General features: G+C 35.9%; 2 protein-coding genes across 2 annotated transcripts; one reads left to right on the top strand and one right to left on the bottom strand.

The window, feature by feature from the left end:
* The first annotated feature begins 53 nt into the window (after positions 1-53).
* LOC141689750 (uncharacterized) lies at positions 54-719 on the top strand. The gene has a single exon (XM_074494132.1). It carries the CDS (start codon positions 54-56, stop codon positions 717-719), a length of 666 nt encoding a protein of 221 aa, XP_074350233.1.
* Positions 720-1,934: 1,215 nt separating this feature from the next.
* On the bottom strand, positions 1,935-4,596 carry LOC141689744 (uncharacterized). Its single transcript, XM_074494119.1, has 6 exons — positions 3,490-4,596; positions 3,231-3,410; positions 2,828-3,096; positions 2,386-2,734; positions 2,056-2,163; positions 1,935-1,982 (listed from the first exon to the last, which is right to left on the bottom strand). Exons 1-6 carry the CDS (start codon positions 4,594-4,596, stop codon positions 1,935-1,937), a joined length of 2,061 nt encoding a protein of 686 aa, XP_074350220.1.
* Positions 4,597-13,838: the final 9,242 nt, after the last annotated feature.

Raw genomic sequence — 13,838 nt, 5'->3', positions numbered from 1 at the left:
GGGGGACGCTGCCTTGGCGCATCAGTGCTAAAACTCAAACTCTGATCTATGAAATGGCTCCCTCAAATATTCAAATTCCCATCAAAGTGTTGGTCCATAAACAGGAGGAAAGAGTATTATTTGCTGAAGCCAACAGTGATTTTGTTAATATTTTGTTTAGCTTCCTCGTGATGCCAATGGGGACTATTGCTAGACTCTTGTCTAGCCAGTCTGATTCTTTACAGCCACCGGTAAATGGAAGCTTCATCAATCTTTATAGAAGCGTATCAAATCTTGAATCAAAGTATTTTGCAACAAAAGCATGCAAAGATATATTGCTGAGAACAAGAAAACCAGTGGAAGCTGAGTGTCGTCGTAATCTAAAAATTAACATTGATGATACTACATTCGGGTATTATATTTGTGAGAATTTCAACTGTTCTGGTTATTTGAGCTTTTACGAGGATGTAAAATGTAAAAAGGGCTCTAAGTTTTTGAACAGAAGAGTTTGCTATTCGGGGATGACACTACGTGAAAGGATTGGTGGATCTCAAGAAGGAGTTTTTGTTTCAACAACGGCAACATTTATTATAAGGGTTAATTGCAACGTGCAACCCTTTGGTTTGGTCCATTATCAGTTTGGTATTTATACTTTGCATATTTGCACTTCGCACCCGGGACATATTAGTGCGCTGCATATTGCACCCTTCCGTCAGTGTTCCGTTAGATTGTGCCGTTAGTTTGGATGTAGGGAAGAGTAAAATTGTCCTTAAAATTGTAAAGTGCCCAACGGTCATATCCTCCTTCTCCCTCCTTATATAAGTTAAGTTGTATGTTATATGTATATGCCCATATAACTAATTTGTTGAATAAAAATGAGTGAAAGGTGTGTATGTGGAGCATGGCTTATTGTCAAAACTGCTTGGACAAACTTAAATGTCGGTCGACGTTTTATATCGTGCGACCGATGTCGTCATTTTCAGTGGTTGGATGCACCGTTGTGTGAGCGTTCAAGAATCATCATTTATGGGCTTTTGCGGAGGATTAACTATCTTGGAAGCCTTCAAAGTGAAGCTGAAGTTAGGAGCAATGTAGCTTGTTTGAATGAAGTTGATGGGCAAAGAATGATGCCAGATGAAAAATCAAGTAGCAAAGTCACACTAACTTTGTTGGTTGTGACATGGATGGTGATCTTACTCTACTGGATTTGCAAGACATAAGTGGTAGAAGAGGTGTAATAATTCATGGGCCATAAAACATCTCTAACATCTCTTTTTTTTAGCTGTTGCATTTAGTATAGTTGGTGGCTGTTGCATTTAGTTTAGTTTAATTTTATGTAGTTGGATGTTGTTGCATTAAGTGTATCTGAATTTGGTAGATTGTAATAAAATCGGGGTTGCTAAATTGTAGTTGGATGTTTATGAACAATTGAAAGTTGTACTTTAACTTGAGCAAACCAAAACATAACACGCAAAATAAGTTCCAAATTGCCATAACCTTAGTTCCAAACTGTCATAAACCTAGTTCACTTACACATAAGCATGATTACCAAAAGAAGTTTACCACAAAATAAGACAACACAACATTATATCAGTGTTGCCAGAGGAAGTCACCATAAATTCACAAAAATAGTTTGGCACACACGGATATGATGTTCTAAATGTCTAGCAGCAAGCAAGTCACTTAAGTAGCTTTGTTCTTCCTTTTTCCCAACATACTTTTCTTCTACATTAGTGCAGATTGCAGTTGTTTTAGTGTTATGAATTGATCACCATCTCTGTCCACACATTCCACCCTGATGGTCCTGCCTGTGCTGGTGGTTTGAAGGGCTTCACAATTCCTCCACGAGACTTGGTATTCTTGGTATTGTCATAAGCCCTCCTTGGTGCAGATGCTTTAGCACACATTTCTGTTTGAGCTTTTTGAAGATTAGACAATTTCTCCTTGAACACTCTTTAATCTTCTGCATTATTTTCTTTGGTCTTGGTTTTAAGGTCAACTTTCTACACATTTTTTACAAAAGTTACAAAAAAAACTAAACTCAAGTTGATGGAGCAAAATGTAGAGTTCACTCACCCTAGAGGTGCAAGACCTTAAGTTGTGGCCTTTCTGTTTGCAATATGAGCACCTTGGAATTGTAGGTTCCCACTTTAGTGCTTCTTCACCATGCTCTTCTTCAGGTTTCTGCAAATCAAATATCAAACAATATGTTATTGTAAACATATGAAATAGGAACACCTTATGAATGATAAATATGAAATTATGAAATCACACCTTTCTTGGGCAACTTCTGACATTGTGCTACCACTGGCCACAGTGTGAGCATCTTAGACTTGTTCCTTGTCTTTTAAGCATAGTAGGATTATTGGCTCTAGTTAGAGGAGCATCATTTTTTTTCTCCCTAACTTTTTTCGGCCTATCAGGTGCTGTTTTCTTCAATGGAGGCAATGGTTCCTCAGCTTCAGTTACTTCCCAATAAGGCTCCCCACTTATTGGCTCCAAAATGTGGCTATAAACATGCATGTATGTCTCCTTGCTATAGCATGGATGAATGAAATCATGAGGGTCCAATTTCTGAAAGTGTATGTAGGCCACAGCATGGAAGCAAGGTATTCCTGTCAATTGCCATTTTCTACAAGCACAACTTCTCTCCTTCAAATCTACCACTACCTCATGCCCTCCTGCTGACATGGTAACATGATACTTATCTCCACCATTCCAAACTGGACTTGCTTTAGCAGCCAGTTTAATTGCCCTAAGTGACATTATTATATGTTATACAACACTGTCTAGGCAAAATAATAGCATTTAGCACATAAACTGACTTTCAAAATGAGGGGAAACTTACAAATTTATCTTTTTTAAGGCCTTGGTACAGAACCTGGTCTTCTTCTTTTCCATGGATGCTTTCCTTTGTTGTATCCTCTGCATACATGTCTTATGGATATTCTTGAACATTGTTACAATCTCATTATCCCTGTATTTCTTGATTGCATTGTTGAAACTCTCACAATTATTGTTGACAAAGACATCTGATTTACAAACATCTCTAAAACCAGACCTAGACCATTGGGACCTAGGCTTGGCTTCTAACCAATCAAAACAGGTCTTGCTCATCTGCCATTATTAGAAAAAATTACAAATAAATCTAAGTCTAACTGAGACCAAATTAGAAAAATTTACAAAAAATTCTAAGTCTAACTGGGACCAAATTAGAAAAAATAGAAAAAAATAGAAAAACTTAGAATAACCTTTTTGATGGATTCCATGTTCATTTTGAAGAAGTAATATGTGGTTGACCTTGCAGCTAACCACATTGTCTTTGAAATGCCAAGTCCCTTGCATAAACTCTTCATGTTGTTGTAAGGGTGCATTACACAGAATCTATGCTCTGATTCTGGAAAATGCCTTTCAAGAGCATTTACAAGACCCTATAATTTAACAGATTATTGTGTAAAGAAGTGAACACATAAAAGAAAAAAAGACAAACATGAACAAAGTAAGTTGTACCTTTTGCCTATCTGAGATGAAAGTGTAAGTTCCAGTATTTTCAATCATCAAATCTGCCTTCAACAGTCTCAAGAACCAATTCCAGTTTGATGTATTCTCTGCTTCAACTTGTGCCCGGGCAATGAGATACATCCCTTCATATGGATCTGTTCCTACTGTAGTTAGTAATATGCCTTCAAAGGGACCAGTTAGGTGACACCCATCTAGACCAATCAAAGGTCTACACCCATGAAGAAAACCTTCTTTTAAAGGCCCCAAACACATATACAGTCTTAAAAATCTTCTGCCATCAACACCCATCTCTGCTGCTTCTGTCATCAACTTGACAGTGGAAGTTGGCATGACCTTCTTCACATCATTAGCATAGTGAGATAACATTTTGAATTCATCTTCATGTTTTCCAATTATTGCTTCTTTTGCTTTTCTCAAAGCTCTATAAGCCATATGCTCTGAAATGTGGCATTGTAAGTCATTCACCACCTTAGCATGAAATGCTGTTGTTGGCCAAGTAGGGTTCATCCTCACTTCATTTTCATAAGCTCTTGCTATCCAAGTAGAATTGACTTGCTTCTGAACCCAAGTAAGGTTACATGTGTGTTTATTGTACAAAGTCCTTATTTGGATATTAGTAGATCTTTGTTGTTTAATACTATAACACTTCCATTGGCACCCATCTACACACACCCACTTTATTTTATCAGAAAGGTTTTTCTTCAGTCTAATTCCTCTCTGGTGTGCAATTGCATGCTTTCTCACAGCCTCTCTAAAAATTTTCCCACTACTAAACAACATCCCCAACTCAAACTTAGGATCTTCCATGTCAGTCACTTCATTAAATTCTGGATACTTTATGTCTTGCTCATCACAAAATAAAATGGCCATCCTTTCCTCACTACTATCATACTCACTTTCCTCAGATTCACTCTCATAATTTCCATCTCCACCTTCATTTACCACTTCATCACCTTCACTGAGAACAGCCTCACCTTCATTGGTTACCCCCTCACCTCCATCACCTTCACATTCATCCTTGTCAAACATGTCTTCATCTGTTGGATGCAACTCCTCCTTACCTTGTTCCACATTTTGAACCATATCAGTCACCATTTCCACCTATGTTTTCTGCTTGTCATTTTGCCCCATTTTCACTGGACTGTCATGATCAACAATTTTTTGCCCTTCCCTATGTCAACCTTTTTCTTCCCTGGATTGTTAACACCATTATCTTCATCAATTATCACAGGTGTATCTTCTGTGTTCTTAAACAAACCCCCCAACATAGAGTATCTTCCTCTTCTTCTTGTCCTGTAAGGGGGATTTGGTGGTGGCACTCTCTTCACTCTCTTCTTAGGCTTGGGACAAGCAGCATCACTTGAGTCCAAATTGTAGGTGTCTCCATGAAAGCTGGAAGCATCTATATCTTTACATTCCTCTTCTATATAATTTAAAGCATCTTCTAGTAATTCATTCAAATTTCCCTCTACTTCAACTCTGATGTCTTCTACCCTTTTAATTCTATCATCAACAGCCATTTGAGTGAAGGAGAAATCCATCATATTTTCATCTTCAGAGCATGGACCATTAGGGGTTGTATATAACCTTACCAAATTGTAATTAGACTCCACTAGTTGAATTATATGTTCCAGGTCTTTATTAGTCTCAAGAGGAATTATACCATCAACTGACATATCCAACTCATCATAAGTGTACCACAAATCCATGTCTAAACTATTCAATCCAATTTCACAATACATGGCTTCCATTTCAGTTAAATCTAATTTTTCTACAGAACACATATCAAAATATGCTATCTTCCCACCACAGTATGAGGTGAAGTCACAGTTGAATTTGCCACCATATCGAAGTTTAATTGAGAAGTAAGGACTATACACTGCATAAAAAAAACCCATTCCAACAATTTACAATACATAAACTTGACAACAATTATCACACAACTGACAAATTATAAATATAACAAGAATTATAACAAGTCACACAACAGACAAACACGAACAGATCACAAATAAGGTTTTACTTGAACAACTACGTAGACATACACATGCAAGGTTCAAACAAGAACAACATAGAGAAAGATATTGACTTTCGTAATCGGGGACCTCTTTCCCATCCGGAAGACCATAATCGACAAGAACAGGACCTTCATCACTACAACCGGCTTCCTTCGTCGATTTTTGAAGGGTTACATGATCAACATCCAAAACACATCTTAATCGGCCTCTCATTGCTCTCAGATTAATGGAGAAAAACTAAGCTAATTTACAGATTTAGGGTTTCACTTTGTTTGGTTTCAATTGGCATGATAAATTAGGGGTTGTTTGTTTGATTAAGGAAATAATAGTGAAATAAACCGGGAAATAATAGTAAAATAGAAAATAATAGTATAATGGATGACTATTCATTTACAAAGGATTGCAAAAAGACAAATATAACCCTGCCGTTAAGGAGGTAACGTTGATTTTTAACGGAAGTTGGTCAACTGAGTGCAATATGCAGCGCACTAATATGTCCCGAGTGCGAAGTGCAAATATGCAAAGTATAGATACCAAACTGATAATGGACCAAACCAAAGGGTTGCACATTGCAATTAACCCTTATTATAACAGATGATTTATGTGTAAAACCTAATATTCCAACATCAACCTTCGCAATATTATACAACTCTGGGTTTACAGATTTTGGAGCATTTGAAGAGAAGACTTTCAATATTGGTTTCACTGAGGTACATATATAAATTTTGTTTCAAATCTTTTGTGAAAATGTATTAGCTTTCATCGAGTATTTATTGTTGTGTTTTCACATTCAGATTCATAATTTGTTGAAGTACTCCTTTATGTCCAAGACTCCCTTAACAGCTTTATTTTTCGGTAAAAATTTTATTATGAGAGACAAATTAATTCAAACTATTAATCATCTGGTGAGTACTGATGGCATGGTCAGCGTTAAGAATATGACTTTGAAAGTGTTGGTGAAGAAGTCAAGTGACATGATATTGTGGGCTTTTAGCTCAAAAGATTTTGTAGACATCATTTTCAGCCTTTTAACTGTTCCTCTGGGAAGAGTTTTAGGTCTGTTGTGTGATTACGACGCTCCAGCACTTTATGTAGAGAATGTATACCAGAGTGTATCGAATTTGAATGTTGGAGAATACTTCAAATCAAAAGAAATGAGAGATATGCTACTTTGCCCTCAGTTGCCAATGTTGCACAAGTGTTTCAACCAACTATTCCCTATTAAGGAAGAAAGAATTCAGAAATTCCATATTCATAAAACTTATACTCCTCTAGGGCTTTTATGACGTCCCATATTTGACCAAAGATTCTGCATCTGCAACTCATGAGTTGAAATTAGAAAGTCCATCATATGATGGGGTATTTTCTGGGCCAACAATGTTTATGTTGACAGATGACTTGGTAGTCACTCCGTTATCCTCAGTGTCTTGCATCAAACATCTGAAGAGTATGAACATTTCTCCAATTGATACCGAGGAACATGTCATTGACGTAGGCATGAGAGAGGTAATGATTTTCTTTTCTTTTTTTTTCCTTCCAATTTTTATGTAATATCAAATAGCCTTTTTTCCAATGACAAATGGCATTTTTCATTTAATTTCCTAGGCTGTAATTTTACTGAGGGCATCTCTGGCATCTACTTCAGTTTTAACAAATGGCCTAAAGCACTTGATACAGCGCAAGCCAAAGACAGAGAGATTATTGAAGAAACCAAAGGTAGAGAAATGAAGGGGCAGTGCCGAAAGGGATGCAAGCATATTCAGTAGTTGAAGATTTTTGTTATGAAGAGATAACTGAGGATAAAGCTGTTAATTTTAATGTTGAACCCACTGGATGCATGTGGTTTCTTTATAATTTGCAGTAACAGCTTGTTTGAGGTGTATCTTGCTATTTGACATAGTTTTTCTCAGATTTCCAATTGCAAATGCTTATGTGCCCGCTACAAACTCTTTTCTATCAAGTATCCATCAATCACAGAAAAAGGCAACAATATAAGACAGATTGGCGGATTTCCAGTTTTTATCTTTACAAATTTTTTAGCAAGTAATTATGTCATTGTATCCAATGTTAAAAGGCTCTATTTTAACTAATATCAAATTTCTCTTCAAACAATATCAAAAGTTTCTCTCCTAGTACTCCAAAATCAATAAACAAAGAGATGGAGTGACTTAACTGGATTACATTTATATAGTAAGTTATAAAAATGATTCAGGCTGGATAAAAACTTAAAAGATACTGGGAAGAGTCATTCCAATTTCCATCTGACAGGAGAAATGGTTCACTAGCCACCTATACTAATCTTCCCATTTCTAAGAAGATTCCGGTAAAAAAACTCACCTCCTTGACCTTTAAATTGTTGTAAAGTTGTAACAGAACTAAAGTATGTTTTATGGTTAAAGAACTCCCGGCGTTTGGACCCTTTACCCGCTTAGAAGTGGATTCGTCCGGAACAATTTTTGCATTTTTGCACTATTGTAGATGCTCAAATTAGCAGTTAAAATATCTTAGACGAAAAATAATCCATAGGTTAAGTATATCATCAAAAAATCATTAGCTTATCTAGCAAAAGAAAAAGGAATAAGAATCAGTAGCATTACTTTGCTAGAAAGGAAAAAATTAGTAGACTTATGATCTTTAGTAACAAAATTAAAATGTGGGAAAATACGAAACCAAATATTTTCTTTATATCTTCGGCTAAGAAACCAAGAACAAACACTACTATGAGAATAATGATACATTTGTAGAAATGCATGCACTTTTGCACATACCTTTCTTTTATTTCTATACCTTGGGACTACTTTCTCCGTGCCCGGATTGCTTGGTAATAAATGCCTTTGGACTACTATCTCTCTCTGTGCATGGATTGGTCAGTAACAAATGCTTGAAGCCATTGGTTAAAACTGAAGTTGAAATCTGTGATTCTCTCAACAAGTTAAATACCTACAAAAATATTTTTGTAAACTGACTGTTAAGCATTTCATGTATAGGGTACACAATTAGAAAATAAAGTTTTTCCTGGACTTGTTACCTCTTCCCTGCCTATGTCGATCACCTGTTCTTCAATATCACTTGGGGAAACTTTCCGACTTTTCATATATTTCACACAAGGCATTGAAAGCAATGGAGTCACTACCAAGTCATCTGTCACCGTAAACTTTGTTGCCCTTCTTAAAAAATCCTTCTTTACCCACTGGGCTTACAATTTTCAGTTCTCTATTAGTATGGGAAGATTAACTAATCTTACAGTAGAATTTTGGTCCATAACAAACTTTTAAAGACCAAAATAATTTCTGAATTCTTTCTCCTTTAAAAAGAAAATATTGGTTGGAGAGTGGATAAACCATAGACAGCTGAGGATAGAGTAGAATATTTTTCATTTTTTGGGATTTGACCAATTCGCCAACATTCAGATTTGATACACTCTGATGTATATTTTCTACACAAAGTGCCGGAGCATGTTCTTTTTTAAGCAGGCTATAATAACTCTTCTCAAAGGAAGAATAAGCCTATTGAATAGAAAGTCGATGAAATCTTCTGAACAATGAGCCAACAATATCTTGTTATTCGACCTTTGCACCCACACTTTTATTGTCATCTTCTCGACGCTAATGATGCACTTATGCAGAATACAAGAGAAGAAGCTAATGATACCTTCTGTACACTGGTTTTTAGATTGAACTGATCTATTTACAATATCATTGTTATTTCCCAAAAGCATACGTGTTAAAGGAGTCTGCGACATAATTGAGTGCTTCAGCAAATCATGTATCTGTCAAAAACATGAAAAGAATATTGACGAGGAATGTGACGAAATTTAATTTATTACGAAATTTGAGAAGTAAATGAATTGACGTCACTGGAACGAGAATTAAAAAATCTTCTCTTCAATTATTTCAAGATCTGTAGGTGCAGAACTTTTCAATAATGCAAGGACTGAAGACGGAATATTAGGAATTACTTGTAAATCGTATGTTATAAAAAATGATGCAGTCTGCGGAACAAAAACTCCACCTTGTCCTCCAACTTCAGTAGGAATAAGGTAAGCTCTTCTGTTCAGGAGCTTGTCGCAAATTTTGCATTTTACACCATAGTACATGCTGAAATAGGCAGGATAATTATTCTCAGTACAGCTTATATCTCCACACGTGAAGTAGCCTATGGTTTTTGTATCATCAATGTTGATTTTAAGCTTTTGACACTCCCTTTCTGCAGAGTTTATTGTATTCAACAACATATCTTTGCATGTGTTTGGTGAGAAATACTCGGCTTCACACTACGCCATAAGTGGGCTACATAATGCAAGTGTTACAAGGAGCGTTACATTAGTTAAGAGATTTGTGGCCTATTGTAACATCTCTCTTGAAATGTTACAATAGCTATGAAAGGCATATGTCATAGCCTATTTGTTTATTCGAGGATTTAACTCAACTCAAATAAGAATGTAATAAGTAAATAGTGGATCTGTCGTCAGAGAGATCTCACAAAGTAACATCTGTCAAAGGGTTAAGGAATATTATTCATCTACAGACTTGAAGACTTAATTCACTGGAAGAAGCTCAAGAAATTGATCAAGCCTCAGTGATATAAATCAAGATTGTGGATTTAATCAAGTGACAGAGATCTTGTCAGGGTATCAATTAGTTACAAGGATTTAGTCTGAAGAAAGTCAGAGTATCAAAGTCAAGACATGAAGAAACGTCACGGAAGTTAGTCACTCATGAACCAGACAGTACATCGAGTGTCAACATTGAAGTGGTGAAATTGATTCATAATTTCAGTGATTTTCAGAAGATATTCAGAAGAATGGATGCTGCTCAAGATTAGTATTAATTCTCTATTAATTAATTAAGTCATATAATTTAGTTAAGAAAATAAATTATATCTGCAAAGATTAATTTATTGATTAATTGAATTAATTGATTAATTAATTCAGAATTAATATTAAGGATTTTCAGGATTCTAATTGGTTTAAAATCTATTTAAATTCAAACAAGACAAACTAATTGTATTAGTATGACAATCGGTATGACAATCAATAGTCATACCGAAAGTCATGATAATTTATTTAATTGTCTTGTTAAATTTTTTATTAGATTAAAAATCTGTTATTAATTTCAGCAAGACAATTTGATTGTACTAATATGACAATCGGTATGACAATCAATAGTCATACCGAAAGTCATGCCAGTACAGTTGATTGTCCTACCGAAAGTCTTGTTAGTTCAAAAGAATAGTCCTACCGATTGTCATTGCAGTTCATTTCCATTTCGACTGTTATGATAAAAGAAGCAGAAGACATTCATTAAACATACTTGAATACACAGCCAACCATTGAAGAACACAAAACAAACAGAAGCAGAGAAATTATTGTAAAATCCTCAGAGCATTTATTTCTAGCAGTTATTGTAACTATCTAGCGGATCAAAATCCCTAGAACTTAATCTCAAATCGCTTTTAGCATTTGATTCTAATTATTGCAAAAATAGAAAAAGTTCATGTCGAATTTATTCTAAATTTGTTATAATTAATTTGAGATTAATTCCTTGTAACAGATACCGTTGTTGTAACTCATTTCAAGTTTAATAAAAGTTTTATTTAACTTGAATTTTGTTTCAATTCTTATTCCGCATTTTATTCGATTAAACGGTATAGTTTGTATTCAACCCCCCTTCTACAAACATATTGGGACCTAACAATTGGTATCAGAGCCTTCTGATTAACGTACAAATCTAGATCCTAGACTTTTGTGTTTCTTTCACTCCTTGAATTTTTTATTCACTCAAAAAATTCATAATGACTACACAAAAAGTTGGAACCGTTAAAATTCCACTTTTCGATAAAGAAAATTATGTTATGTGGAAGAAGAAGATGCTACTGTTTTTACAAGTTGCTAATCCCAAATATCTGCAAGTGTTAAAGAAGGGTCCAAAAATTCCTATGGTTATTGAACCAGAGGTAATAGAAAATGATGTGGTGATCACCAAAGCAAGAACTTATGTGAAAGATCCTGAGGATTTCTCTCCTGCTGAAATAGAAGAAGCCTCCCTGGATGCTAGCCTTCAATTGATTTTAGTAGATTCCCTTAATCCCTTGATGAATAGACATGTGATGAATTGTAAAGATTCCAAACATATCTGGGAAACTATTGAGGTTATTAATGAAGGCACAGAGGAAGTTAGGGAGAACAAGTTAGAAATCCTAACCTCTGAGTATGAATACTTTAAATCCAATTCAGGAGAAGGAATCACTGAAGTGTTTGAGAGGTACAATGCATTGATCAACAACCTGAACATTAATGGTAAATACTATTCCATCAGGGAGGTCAACAAAAAGTTCCTTTTAACACTGCCAACTCATCTCGAACATAGAATCACTGCCATAAGAGAAGCAAGAGATCTGAGTGAGATTTCTTTGGAAAGGCTCTATGGTGTGTTAAAGACTTATGAGTTGGAGCAGATTCAGCAGAAGGAAGTTTACGGGAAAGGAAGAGTGGTCAGCACGTCTACTGCTCTAGTAGCTGATGAACATCAACAATAATCTCAACAGTCCGAAAGAATGGTACAGTCTTCCAAGGTTGAAGAAAATGTGATAGTAGCAGAATTTGATCCTCCTACTACAAATCAATCAGGAGATGATTATTATTCCTTGGAAGAACTGGAGCAATTGGAGGATGAGTCAATGGCCCTTATTGTCAAGAGATTCTCAAATGTCAGATTCAAAAGGAATCCCAAGTTCAAGTACAAGTCCAACTACAACAGATTCCAGAAAGGTGGATCTTCATCCTCTAACACCAGCAGTGGTGGGTATAAAACAGGGATGGTTGATCAAAGCACCATTCGATGCTTCAACTGCAATGAGTTGGGACACTTTGCCACAGAATGCAGGAAGCCAAAACAAGTTAGGAAGAACTCTTACGATTCTAATCAGAAGAGTAAATCTGAAAGGGCTTACCTGGCAAAGGGAAGAAGCTGGGATGATACTGACAGTGAAGATGAAGAAGTTGGGAATCTTGCTCTCATGGCTAGTGATGCAAACACCTCATCTTCAAGAAAAGAGGTAAAATTTACTGATGCTGAATTAGTTTATCATCTAGGAGGTTCCTTAGATTGTGCTCGTCGTGATAATGAATTGTTAAATCAACAAATCAAAGACCTTGAGAAAGAGGTCAATGAATTAAGACTTGTGCACATTAATCAAGATAAATTAAAAGAACAAGTATCTTTTCTAGAGAATAGAGTTGACTGTTATAGACAACTTGAAACTATTCTCAAAGACAAGATCACCGGTCTTGAGGCTAAGGTTAAAGCTTACTTTAATTCTTGTTCGAAGTCCAAAGAGTTTTACAATAAGCAAGCTGTTAATCAAACATCTGGAATAGGTTATGATTACAATGCTGCTATTGGAAAATTAGGCATAAACTCCCCTCCTCATGTCTGTGCTAAAGGAAGGGAAGTACCACATGTGCTTAAGGGTGTTGATGAACCCCTATATAAAGAATCAATTGCTGAACCATTTGATGAGACCTCATTTATTATTCAAGAAGAAATATGTGCTGAAGATAATGCTAATGAGAAAGCTGTCTCCAAGTCAAGTGTGTCAAAAGTTCCAGTCAAGGTTGTGAAAGCAACTGAGACTAATTCAGACACACATGAGTTGGATAACACAAATGCCATGTCTACCATGCATAAGTTGCCTATTGTTAATCCCTCTCATAAAGCATGTGGTGTTCCTGATTGTATGTCTTGTGCTTTTAATCTGATGTATGCTTATTTTAATGGTAAGCATGTTTCTAATGATAAGACTACTCCTCGTCAGCATGTGAATAATAGAAAGCATGATAGGTCTAAGACTGCTAGTCCTCCTAAAGCTAGAAAGGAGACATTTGTACCTAAGCCTAAACAGAAATTTGTCAAGGCTGTTCACAAGGTCAAATGTTCAGTCATTGAGAACGTTGAGAATATTAAAATTAAGAATGTTGTTTTGCCTGATAAAGGCCAATTTTACAAGTATGTCGGACTCAGCCAAGCTTGGGTTCCGAAGAAGGTCTAATCCATTTGTATTGCAGGGCATTAACAGGTACAACTGGTAGTGTGGATTCTTGACAGCGGATCGTCAAGACATATGACCGGAGATAGAGCCCTGCTATCAAATGTGGTTGAGAAAGCTGGCCCAGTAGTTACCTTTGGAGATAACAGCAAAGGTTTAACGGAGGGATATGGCTATTTGCTAGCTGGAAATGTTATCATTGAAAATGTGTATGTTGTGCAAGGACTTGAACACAATCTGCTTAGCATTAGTCAGTTCTGTGACAACGGCTAC

Source organism: Apium graveolens, chromosome 2, assembly GCF_009905375.1.
Source record: "Apium graveolens cultivar Ventura chromosome 2, ASM990537v1, whole genome shotgun sequence".
NCBI lineage: Eukaryota > Viridiplantae > Streptophyta > Magnoliopsida > Apiales > Apiaceae > Apium > Apium graveolens.
This window is presented reverse-complemented; position numbering and strand designations above follow the sequence as displayed.

Excerpts from the sequence above, each read along its gene's own strand:
- LOC141689750 (XM_074494132.1), top strand. The coding sequence starts at position 54 with ATGGCTCCCTCAAATATTCAAATTCCCATCAAAGTGTTGGTCCATAAA.
- LOC141689744 (XM_074494119.1), bottom strand. The coding sequence starts at position 4,596 with ATGGTGACTGATATGGTTCAAAATGTGGAACAAGGTAAGGAGGAGTTG. Across the intron at positions 2,735-2,827 it reads GCCTTAAAAAAGATAAATTT|GGCAATTAAACTGGCTGCTA; the intron begins GTAAGTTTCCCC and ends AATGTCACTTAG. Across the intron at positions 1,983-2,055 it reads TAAGGTCTTGCACCTCTAGG|AAAGTTGACCTTAAAACCAA; the intron begins GTGAGTGAACTC and ends AAAAATGTGTAG.